The 12,850-nt window shown below is 35.8% G+C and overlaps 1 protein-coding gene across 7 annotated transcripts in view; it reads left to right on the top strand.

The window, feature by feature from the left end:
* MICU1 (mitochondrial calcium uptake 1) overlaps positions 1 to 12,850 on the top strand; it is a 280,172-nt gene that overhangs the window by 185,071 nt on the left and 82,251 nt on the right. For all 7 annotated transcript variants that reach the window (XM_001503797.6, XM_023644771.2, XM_070226952.1 and 4 more), the window contains one exon: positions 8,755 to 8,952. In XM_001503797.6, the coding sequence (XP_001503847.1) occupies positions 8,755 to 8,952 (198 nt within the window). The remainder of the gene's footprint in view (positions 1 to 8,754; positions 8,953 to 12,850) is intronic.

Here is a 12,850-nt window from a genome sequence, read left to right as displayed (position 1 = left end):
TTAGATCACCTTCACCTATTTTCCCACCCACCTACCCCCCACCTCTGGCAACCAACAATCTGTTCTCTGTATCTATAAGTTTGGCTTTTTTTTTAAAGATTCTACATATAAGTGAAATCATACAGTATTTGTCTTTCTCTGTCTGACTTACGTCACTTAACATAATGCCCTCAAGGTCCATCCATGTTGTCACAAATGGCAGGATTTCCTTCTTTTTTATGGCTGAATAATATTTCAGTGTGTGTGTGTGTGTGTGTGTGTGTGTGTGTGTGTATGTATGTATCACATTTTCTTTATCCATATATCCATTGATGGACGCTTACATTGTTTCCATGTCTTGGCTATGATAAATAATGCTGCAGTAAACATGAGGGTTGCAGATATAGCTTCAAGATAGTGATTTTTTTCCTTCTGGTAAATATGCAGAAGGGAAATTGCTGGATCATATGGTAGTTCTTTTTTAAAATTTTCGAGGAACCTCCATACTGTTTTCCATAGTGGCTGCACCAATTTACATTCCCAGCAACAGTGAACAAGTGTTCCCGTTTCTCCACATCCTCGCCAACACTTGTTATTTTTTGTCTTTTTGATAATAGCCATTCTAACAGGTGTGAGTGATATCTCATTGTAGTTTTGATTTGCATTTCCCTGATAATTAGTAATGTTGACCATCTTTTCACATACTTCTTGGCCATCTGTATGTCTTCTTTGGAAAAATGTCTATTCAGATCCTCTGCCCATTTTTTAATCAGATGGTTTGGTTGTTTGTTATTGAGTTGTATGAATTCTTTATATATTTTGGATATTAACCCTTTATCAGATATATGATTTGCAAATATTTTCTCTCATTCATGAGGTTGGCTTTTCATTTTGTGGATGGTTTCCTTTGCTGTGCAGAAGCTTTTTAGTTTGATGTAGTCCCGTTTGTTCATTTTTGCTTTTGTTGCCTTTGCTTTTGGTGTCCAATCCAAAAATCATCACCAAGACTAGGGTCAGGGAGCTTATGGCCTATGTTTTCTTCTAGGAGTTTTACAGTTTCAGACCTTACATTTAAGTCTCTAATCCATTTTGAGTTAATTTTTGTGTATGATGCAAAATAGGGTCCAGTTTCATTCTTTTGCATGTGGCTGTCCAGTGTTTCCAACACCATTTATTGAAGAGACTATCCTTTTCCCATTGTGTATTCTTGGCTCCTTTGTCATAAATTAATTGACCATATGTATGCATGAGTTTATTTCTAGATTCTCTATTCTGTTCCATTGATCTATGTCTATTTTTATCCCAATACCATACTGTTTTGATTGCTATAGCTTTGTAATATAGTTTGAAATGAGGAAGTGTGATGCCTCCAGCTTTGTTCTTTCTCAAGATTGCTTTGGCTATTTGGGGTATAATTATTTTTTTTATATTTTCAAAGAACCAACTTTTCGCTTTGTTAATTTTCTCTATGGTTTGTGTTTTCTAATTAATTGATTTCTGCTCTCATTGCTTTCCTTCTACGTATTTTAGGTTTTCCTTGCTCTTTTATGAGTTGCTCAAGACAGTATCTTTGGTCAGCAGTTTGAGAATTTTCTTCTTTTCTAATATAAGGATTTAAAGCTATACATTTTCCTCTAAGCACTGCTATAGCAGCATCCTACAAAATTTGATATATTGTATTTTGTTATCATTTAGTTTGGAATATTTTCTATTTCCCATGTGGTTTCCTTTTTGATACATGCATTGTTTAGAAGTGTGTTGTTTAATTTCCAAGTATTTGGGGTTTTGTTTTTTGGATCTCTTACTGCTACTAATTTCTAATTTAGTTCCATTGTTCTCAGAAAATATACTCTGCATGATTTAATTCTTTTGAATTTTTTGAGACTGGTTTTATGGAACAGCATATGATCTATCTTGGTAAGCATCAATGTGTCTTTTTAAAGAATGTGTATTTTGCAGTTGTTGAGTATAGTGTTCTATACATGTCAATTCTGTCAAGATGGTTGCTAGTGTCGTTCAGATTCTATATCCTTACTGATTTTTTTAACCTAGTCATTCTAGCATTTGTTGAGAGGGAGTTGTTGAAATCTCCCTCTATAGTTATGCAATTCTTCATTTTACTTTAATTCTGTCAATTTTAGCTTTATGTATTTTGAAGTCCTGTACACATTTCTTTTCTTTCTTTTTTTTTTTAAGATTGCCACCTGAGCTAACATCTATGGCCAATCTTCTTTTCTTTCTTCTTCTTCTTCTCCCCAAAGCCCCCCAGTACATAGTTGTATATTCTAGTTGTAGGTCCTTCTGGCTGTGCTATGTGGGATGCCGCCTCAGCATGGCCTGATGAGTGGTGCCATGTCTGTGCCCAGGATCCGAACTGGTGAAACCCTGGGCCGCTGAAGTGGAGCACATGAACTCAACCACTCGGCCACGGGGCCAGCCCCCTGTGCACATTTCTGATTGTTATGTCTTCCTGATGAATCAATCCTTTTATCATTATGAAATAACACTCTTTATCTTCAGTGATACTCTTTATCTTAAAGTCTACATTATGTGATATTAACATAGAAACTCCAGCCTTCTTATGCTTACTATTTGCATGATGCATTATTTTTCCATCCATTTGCTTTAAATCTATCAGTGTCTTTATGATTAAAATGCACCTTTTATAGACAGCACATAGTTGGGTCTGTGCTTTTTTATCCATTCTGACAATCTTTGCCTTTTAATTGCAATATTTAGTCCATTAATATTTAACATAATTATTGATTTAATTGTATTTAGATCTACCATTTTGCTATTTGTTTTCTGTTTGTTCTTTCTGTTTTTTGTTCCTCTGTTCTATGTTCCTGCCTTCTTTGGGGTTAAATAACTATTTTTTCAAGAATTATGGTTTAAATTATCTGGCATTTTAGCTATATCTCTTTGCCTTATTTTTATAATAAGAACATACATTCTTAAATGTACACAGTCTACTTAGAATTAATATTGTACTACTTCACATAAAATGTGAGAACCTTGCAACCATGTAGTTTCATTTACCTTCCTCCATCCTTTATGCTATAGTTGTCTTGTGTATTCCATTTACATAAATTATAAACCCCATAATACATTGTTAATTTTGCTTTAATGGTCTTATATATTTTAAAAGAAAATAAGAGAAAAAATATTCTGTATATTCATTCACATATTTACCATTTCTGATGCCCTTCATTCATTCCCAAGATCCTAATTTCCACCTGGTACCATTTCCCTTCAGTTGGAAAAACTGTCTTTAGCATTTCTTGAAGTGCATATTTCTTGGCAACGAATTAATTTATATCATTGTTAGTTTTTGAAGGAAAAATCTAGATATAGAGTTACAGGTATAGATTTAAAATTCTCTGTTCTTTCACTACTTCTGATTCCTTCTGATGGAAAGTCATTGGTTATTTGAATCATTGTTCCCCTGTGTGTAATATGTTGTTTTTCTCTCTCTGCTTTCCAGATTTTTCTTTGTCTTTGGTTTCTAGAAATTTGATTATGATATGCCTCAGTGTGGTTTTCTTTGTATATAGGCTTCTTAGTATTTTATGAACTACTTGTATTTATAAATTTATGATTTTTATCAAATTTGAGAAGTTTCTGGCTATTATTTCTTTTTAAAAAAATGGTTTTTTGGCCCCCATTCTCTCTCACCTCTTTCTCTGGGACCATGTGATATTGCCCCACAAATCTCTGAAGCTCTGTTTGTTATTTTTTTCAATCATTTTTCTCTCTGCTCTTCAGACTGTATAATTTCTCTTGATTTATCTTCATGTTCACTGACCCTTTCTTCAGTCATAGCAACTCTGTTACTAGGCTAATCCAGTGAATTTTTACTTCAGACATTGCACTTTTCAGTTCTAGACCTTCCTTTTCATTTTTGATATAGTTTCCTTTCTCATTTGAAGTTTCCTATCTTTTCCTATTTTACAAGCATATTTTATATATTTGAGCACTATTATTATAACTGCTTTAAAATCCTTGTCTGCTAGTTTCTAATATCTAGATCATCTCAGGATTGATCTCCATTGATTTCCTTTTCACTTGAGCCAAGTTTTCCCATTTCTTCATATGTCAAGTAATTTTGGATTGTAAACTGGATGTTATGAATGATATGTTGTAGACTCTAGATTTTGTTATATTCACCCGAAGAGTATTAGTGTTTTGTTTTAGCAGGCAATTAGCTCAACTGAATTTGGCTAGACTTTATATATAGAATTTGGGGCTTCCCCTCTTTGGCTTTCTCTTTTTCGGGATTTCCCCTTCACTCTCCAGGGGTTGTGGTTGCTCCAGATTCTGTCCTTGGGTTTTTCAATCCAGAAAAACTGAGGGCGCCAATCCTTCTCATTCAGACTGGGGACTTCCTTCAGGCTGAAAACTGTATAAAGTGAGAAACTCAGCCAGTGCCATTCCCTTCTTCCAAGTCTCAACTCCCCTCCAAGATCTGCCCATGAACACTCTCTGATGCTTTCAAGTAGTTGTTTGGTGAGTTTTGTCCGTATTGTGTAATTGTCATCTGAGGAAAGATTGGCCTGAGAGGAGCTACTCATCCATTACCAGAAGTGGATTAAGACCTGTTTAGTATTAAATGCTAAGAGTTGGCTTCAGATAGGCCTAAGAAGCAGGAGGGAGAGAAATAAAAGTGGGAGAGGGGGAGAAGGAAGGGAAGAAAGAAAATACAAAAAGAAAAAAATGTAGTTTTGAAATAGCCTTATAAATTACTTAGGTTAGCCCTCAGGAGCAAAATTGCCATAACTTCCCTACTCCTGTTATAGACACTAACATTCAAACTTTGCTCTGATTTCCCACGTAAACAGGCATTTTCTTGACAGTGTATTTGTCAAGCTTGTAAAAAAAAGCTAAACAGAACCAGTATGAGGACTCACACATTCCATTATCATTTATCTTCAAAGTTAAATTGCATAAAGCAAATTAATAGCTAATACTACTCTTTCATTCATCTTTTTCCAAAATCATTTTGATCAAGCATAAGCACAAATTGCTGAAAAGCATTAATCAACTGTAAATAGTTAAGCATGACTTTTCTCTGACCTTTCTATCACACAGATCCTTTTCTTTAACCCATTTCATACAGGATCATGAGACAAAACTAACCCAGAAAAAACATTTAAAAAAAATCTCTTAACTGTTTGGCCTGCATTCACCCAAGGCTGTGACGGAAGTGTTTTTTAGTATTAAAGTATGAGAAGTGATAACTATCAGTTGTGAGACAGAAGAAAAGGAATTAAATTTTATTTCACAGGTTGTATTTTATATTTCTCTTGATTTTCTCCACAGCATGTAGCATATAGTAAGCATTCACATGGCTAGTTGAATTGGTTTGTTTTGATTGATTCTCCTGTTATACCCTTAACAAATTATCTAAATAAAAATATTTTAAGAAAATATTTCCCAACAGAGATACACTAAGAAAACAATGTCTCTCACACATACATGCACAATCTAGTGATATATCCTTTTTTAAAAAAGTTGTTAATGAAAGAACACTTATAGTTAGTAATAGTTTACAAATTGGTAGGGTAATATTTGGACTGTGCTATTATTAATCATTAGTGAAGATGCTATAGCACCAGTTAATTTTCCCTAAAAATACTTCTTTTTCTCAGTCACTTACACACACTCTCTCAGCACTACATTCTTTTTTTTAAAATTTTTTAAAAATTTTTTATTGAGTTAATGATAGGTTACAATCTGGTGAAATTTCAGTTGTACATTATTGTCTGTCATTCGTGTTGTAGGTGCACCACTTCACCCTTTGTGCCCATCCCCCACCTCACCTTTCCCCTGGTAGCCACTAATCTGTTCTCTTTGTCTACATTTTTGAATTCCTCATATGAGTGGAGTCATACAGAGATTGTCCTTCTCTATCTGGCTTATTTCACTTAACATAATTCCCTCAAGGTCCATCCATGTTGTTGCAAATGGGATGATTTTGTTCTTTTTTACGGCTGAGTAGTATTCCATTGTATATATATACCACATCTTCTTTATCCAGTCATCTGTTGATGGGCACTTAGGTTGCTTCCACGTCTTGGCTATTGTAAATAATGCTGCAATGAACACTGGGGTGCATGGGACTTTTGGAATTGCTGATTTCAGGTTCTTTGGATAGATACCCAATAGTGGGATAGCTGGATCATATGGTAGTTCTATTTTTAATTTTTTGAGGAATCTCCATACTGTTTTCCATAGTGGCTGCACCAGTTTGCATTCCCACCAGCAGTGTATGAGGGTTCCTTTTTCTCCACAACCTCTCCAACATTTGTTACTATTTGTTTTAGTTATTTTTGTCATTCTAATGGGTATAAGGTGATATCTTAGTGTAGTTTTGATTTGCATTTCCCTGATGATCAGCGATGATGAGCATCTTTTCATGTGCCTATTGGCCATCCGTATATCTTCTTTGGAGAAATGTCTGTTCATGTCTCCTGCCCGTTTTTTGATTGGGTTGTTTAATTTTTTGTTGTTGAGTTGTGTGAGTTCTTTCTCTATTATGGATATTAAGCCTTTGTCAGATGTATTACTTGCAAATATTTTTTCCCAGTTAGTGGGTTGTTTTTTTGTTTCAATCCTGTTTTCCCTTGCCTTGAAGAAGCTCTTTAGTCTGATGAAGTCCCATTTGTTTATTCTTTCTATTGTTTCCCTTGTCTGAGAAGACATGGTGTCTGAAAAGATCCTTTTAATACTGATATCAAAGAGTGTACTGCCTATGTTTTCTTCTAGAAGCCTTATGGTTTCAGGTCTCAGCTTTAGGTCTTTGATCCATTTTGAGTATTTTTTGGTGAATGGTGAAAAAGAATGGTCAATTTTCATTCTTTTACATGTGGCTGTCCAGTTTTCCCAGCACCATTTGTTGAAAAGACTTTCTTTTCTCTATTGTAGGCCCTCAGCTCCTTTGTGGAAGATTAGCTGTCCATAGACGTGTGGTTTTATCTCTGGGCTTTCAATTCTGTTCCATTGATCTGTCAGCACTACTCTCTTGAAGCGAGCATACACAGTTTCCACCAAAGGAAGGATATAAGCTGCAATATTTATAGCCACAGGCAAAATTTAAATCATGGCAGATCCTGACACTGATGCTCAATACTAATTTACTGCTCTTGGAAAATTCTTTAGTTCTCACAATTAGGCAGATAAAATGAATTGTGTATTGCCCTCAAATAGATACTGGTTATCCTGTATTTCAATTTAAAGTCTAAAACTCTTCAACTTAAATAGTTTTAAAACCCATTGTAGGGGCTGGCCCCATGGCGGAGTGGTTAAGTTCACGCGTTCTGCCTCGGGGGCCCAGGGTTTCACCGGTTCGGATCCTGGGCGCAGACATGGCACTGCTCATCAAGCCATGCTGAGGCAGCATCGCACATGCCACAACTAGAAGGACCCACAACTAAAAATATACAACTATGTACCAGGGGGCTTTGGGGAGAAAAAGGAAAAATAAAATCTTTAAATAAATAATAAAATAAAACCCATTGTACACTTGCCTTTCAAGTCTCCACGTGCATGAGAAACAAATGTCAACTAATCTTATATACATGATAAAACATGAAACCAGAAAAAATCATTATCAAAAGCATTTATGGTATTAACCTAGAGTTGTAAGGAGACTTAGAGATAATGTACTCTAACCATGAACTTTTCCAGTGAGGAAAGTAAGGCCTAAAGAGGCTAAATGACCTGCATAAATTCTGCTTTCACCACAGAGCAGCAGAATTAGAACTCATCTAGTGTCTTTCCATTATACTATTCCACCCTTTATAGAGCCAGAGACTTTTAAAGTGTCTTAAATAAATCTTTTTTATGGTCATAGATAATAAATAAAGACATTTAACTAAGATAAATTCATTGTTAGAAATCTTAAGTTTTTAAGTATTTTGCTTTTCTAATACAGCAATTTAAAAATTGTCCCCTACAAGGCTTTATGTATTGTTTAAATAACATGCCTTTATTATTTATCTTTACATATCCCAGTTTTAATTATTCTGAATAGTTGGTTTTATAGCTTGTAAAGAGGTAGAAAAGACTGCAGGAACTACTTAAAATTTTTAAAAAGCTATAGCGATCATAGACTTGCCTCAAAAACCTCATTTATATAGTTAGGCCATGGTTGCTAGGCCCCAAAATTATCCTTTCTCAGAAAGCTCATTTAAAACTTCTCAGATTGAACTAATTCACCATCTTTTCTTGGAGAAGTATTTCACGCCAACTTTGTATTTTATGTATCACTCTAATAAATATGTTATCTCTCTTAGATGTCAACTATTTCCCTATAGCTATGCTGCCTCTTGTCACAACTGGAGAGTCAGTAGTGAGAAGTGTGAAATTTTTAAAAGTCTCCTGAGATATGGAAGGTATTACTGTTAGGTTGATGATTATTTTAGTGTTGTGTGAGAGGTTTTGAGCCTCAAAAACAAATGCATACTCTTTTCTGAAGAGAGATTTTAAAAAGCATCCCAGTTATAAAGGTGTCAGGCATCTGTGTTAGAATCCAAGGCCTGCTATTAATCTTGAGCAGGTCATTTGTGGCATAATACTATGAGCCTCAAATTCCTCATCTATAAAATGAGGACAGTCTTAGGACTTATCTCTTAGGATTGTAGTGAGCATTAAAAGAGAGAATTGTAGCACAGTGCAGTCAAATCATAAACAATCCATAGTCCATTATTGTTCTTACTTTTCTAAGTTTTTCCACTTTGTAATGTTTTTCTGGATCGGGGTTTGCTTCTCTATTAGGTTCAGAGCATCATTCGCTCCCAAACCAGTATGGGTATGCGTCACAGAGATCGTTCTACTACTGGTAACACCCTCAAGTCCGGCTTATGTTCAGCCCTCACCACCTACTTTTTTGGAGCTGATCTCAAGGGGAAGTTGACAATCAAAAACTTCCTTGAATTTCAGCGTAAACTTCAGCATGATGTTCTGAAGCTAGAGGTAGGTATTCCTTGGGCTTCAGGGGACCAGGGCACATATGCGCATGGAGCCACTGGGTTGAGAGGGCCTGCACTATTGGCAATCTTTCAATCTACCTCCAACTGTGAGAACTGATTGGTTTGAACCTTATCAGTCATCTACAACCTGACAGCAGGTAGGAAGTAGTATATTCTTTGAAAATGTCTTAGAATAAGGTAGTTCTGGGATTGAAAGCCAAAAAGTCTAAATTGAAAATTTTAATGTCTTCAGATACCCAGCTTGAGAAAAAAGAGAGATTCAGAGCATTTCTCAACCTGAGCATGTATCCCCAATTTTGTTTATTGTGTAGAAGGCACAGGAGGTGGAGATGAAGGGAGATGATTAGTAGCTCTTTCTATGAAAGTTTACAAAGGTAATAACAGCTGGAAACACATAATGTCAAAATAAAAATATATCTGCTCAGAGTTACAGAGGTGTCATACTGTGCTTGGGGATTTACTTTTCCACTTAAAGTTTAGACCATCATGCTATTCAGTTCCTGGACACAACTCGGTAAGAGCATTACCTTTTTCTATGTGTATATTTATTGAATTAAGTGTGTTTTGGGTTAATTGGCTACTGAGTCTGCTCAATTCAAAACATTTATTAAATGCCTTCTATATGCATTTTTGTCTGGAGGCGAAAAATGAAGTCTAATTTCTTCAGATTTTTAAAAATTCCCTTACACTGGTGTCTCTCTACCTCTTTTTTTTTTTTTTTTTTACCATGTGCCCTACTTTAATATTCTTTAAATTTTTAAAACATTAAATACTATGACTAAAAACACATACAAGTATTGGAGAAAATCACTGCTTTGTTTTTTGTTTTTTTTTAAAGATTGGCACCTGAGCTAACAACTGTTGCCAATCTTCTTTTGTTTTTGTTTTTGTTTTTTTTATTCTTCTCTCTAAAGCCCCCCAGTACATAGTTGTAGATTCTAGTTGTAAGTGCCTCTGGTTATGCTATGTGGGACACCATCTCAGCATGGCCTGATGAGCGGTGCCATGTCCAGGATCCCAACCGGTGAAACTCCAGGCCGCCGAAGCAGGGCCTGTGAACTTAACCACTCGGCCACAGGGCCAGCCCCAGCACTGCTTTGTTTTTAAACTATGCATGTTACTTCTCTATCTGCTCTCCCATTTTTCCCCAAGGTTCTGATATACTACTCCCACCTCTTCCACCCACCTAACTCAATTGAGACAGTCAGCAAAATCACAACTGGATTCCCATTATTGTTAAGAACATTGTTTAATATTCATACTCTAGGATAGAAGCAGAAGTATGGATAATACTAAAAGATCAAACTTTGAAATGTGCTTTTGTACTTGTTTTTTGAAAATGGTCTAATTGATATTCAAAGAATTTACCTCAAAAAAACAAAGTAATTGATCTCCACAATTCAGTCTCCTTAAGGAGGCTCTTGTGGCCCCTATAATAAGTGATAAGTGAGAAAGATATATATATACACACACTATTTATACGTGTATACACACACACACACACACACACACTATATACATATATATGTAGTACAGGGGAGGAAAAACTTTATTTCTACCCTTCTAGGGTCTCTGGCTAGGCCTAAGAATTAAATTGACATAAGACAGATTAACAGGAGAAAAACAGAGAGACTTTTTTACACGTACATGGGGACGCCCTAGGAAAATGAAGACCTAAAGAAGTGGCTAGGCCTAAGTGTTTATATAGTAGGTTGAACAAAGAGAGGCAACTTACCTTTATCAAGTTTGTATTCATATCACCAGAAAGGAAAGTCAAAGTCGAGAGTAATCAGTACAAACAAACCTTCTTAGAATAATTCTTACCTTCCTTTAGTCTCCCCATGTATTTTAGTTACTTTTCCACAATTGCCTCTCCTGGTTTCTTTTCTGCTGGTATAAGGAGGACATCTTTCACATGGGAGTTTTATCACCTGCTTTCAGGAGTCCAACAATTTTTGTGTAAGAGTTGGTATGGAATAGGATTCTAGGGCCTTGGCCCCCAGAAAGCATCTTCTTTGGAAACATTATAACATAATCTAGTAATGTAAGTTTTTTAACTTATTAATTATATAATTACAATTTAAGTAGAGATCCGTAAAATGTAGTTAGAGAATAAAGCGCATGCTAGAAGAGTACTTTTAACAAACTTTAAACAACAATAGAGAGTCATCCAGAGCACAGAGCAGATGCCAGACCGACCCCAATCTAGCCTAACACTCAGTAGGAGTCTGGACACACAGTAGGAGTCTGAAGAGACAGAGCATGAACTTTCGTCTTTATCCTGAGATGCTCTAGAGCTGAAAGCCCGCTAACATATTGTATAGATTTCCAGTGAGTAGAATATTATAAAGCAGATTAGAGATTTCATGCATGTGTACCTGCACATAGCCTACACCCAAATGCAGAAGAAAAGAGACCTAAAAGACAGTTGTATCTAAGATGCTTATTCTAGAAAGTCCTCTCGTATTTGACATTGACTTAAGATCATCTGTAGGCTTTGGGCCAAGACATACCAAAACTGTTCGCCAATCAGCAATTCCTCATGGAAGGAAACCAATAAACCCAGACTACCATATAATAAGTATTCTATAAATGTTTATTAATCCTGAATCCATTCTTCCCACATAACGGCACAAGTCCAGCGAACAAGTGTCTCTTTATCAATAACCCACATATTTAACATTTCATGGATCAGTACTGTGTCTTCTTAACTAGATTTGTAATTCTTTGAGGAAGTGTGAAGAACAGAAAGAGCATAGGCTTTGGTGCTCTCATACTGAGACCTTGGTTAAAATTTTGTTTCCACCACTCACTGGCTATGTGACATGTGAAGAGTAATTTATTCTCTCAGAGCCCAGCTCCTCATTTGTAAAACAGGGTGATGGTTAAGTGAGATAGTGTTTCTTATGGGCTGAATTGTGTCTTCCAGAATTCTTATGTTGAAGCTCTAACCCCCAGTACATCAAATGTGACTGTATTAAGAGATATGGCCTTTAAAGAGGTGAATAAGTTAAAATGTGGCCATTAGGGTGAGCCCTAATCCAGTCTTACTGATGTCCTTATAAGAAGAGGCTTTTTGGACACACAAAGAGACACGAGGGGTACACATGCACAGAGGTACAATCGTGAAGAGACAGCAAGAGGGCAGCCAACTGCAAGCCAAGGAGAGAGGCCTCAGAGGAAACCAACTCTGCCTGTACCTTGATCTTGGACTTCCAGCCTTCAGAAGTATGAAACAATAGATTTCTGTTGTTTGTCACCCAGTCAGTAGTATTTTGTTATGGCAGCCATAGCAAACTAATACAGTGGTATTTGCCTAACACGACCTAGCATGTACTATGCCTTTAATAAATATTCTTTTACCTACTCTTTTATGCCCTCTGCCAATTAGTATGGCAGTTGGCATATAGTAAACTCTTAAACAGGTTATCTCAGATGACTGAAAGGCCTTACTTTCATTTACTATCCAAATAGTTTTCTGATAAAACATCTGGAAAATGGAAGCAAGTTTTGTTTTTATGAAACACTTTTAATTTTACTTTTCAAAGTTGGGGTAATTTCTTCCCTCACTGAGTATGAAATATAACTTCATCATCAATTCCAAGAGGAAAATGGAAATGATTAATAGTATCTTAACTTTCATATAGGTTTTATAATTCCATTCTTCTCTCTATCCATCTCTTACTAGTTTTATTTCATTACTTAGTTACCTACTTTCAAATTTTAGATCAAGGAGATTTTTTATTCCATGTAGTTATTTCTCCTTTTTCTCACCACAGTAGTTTTTTTGAGTGAAGAGAACACTATTTCTCTGTCAAATTTAATTTCCCAAGGGATCAGGGAAGAAAAGTCCATAAACATTTATTGGGTGCCTCCTGTGA

Source organism: Equus caballus, chromosome 1, assembly GCF_041296265.1.
Source record: "Equus caballus isolate H_3958 breed thoroughbred chromosome 1, TB-T2T, whole genome shotgun sequence".
NCBI lineage: Eukaryota > Metazoa > Chordata > Mammalia > Perissodactyla > Equidae > Equus > Equus caballus.
This window is presented reverse-complemented; position numbering and strand designations above follow the sequence as displayed.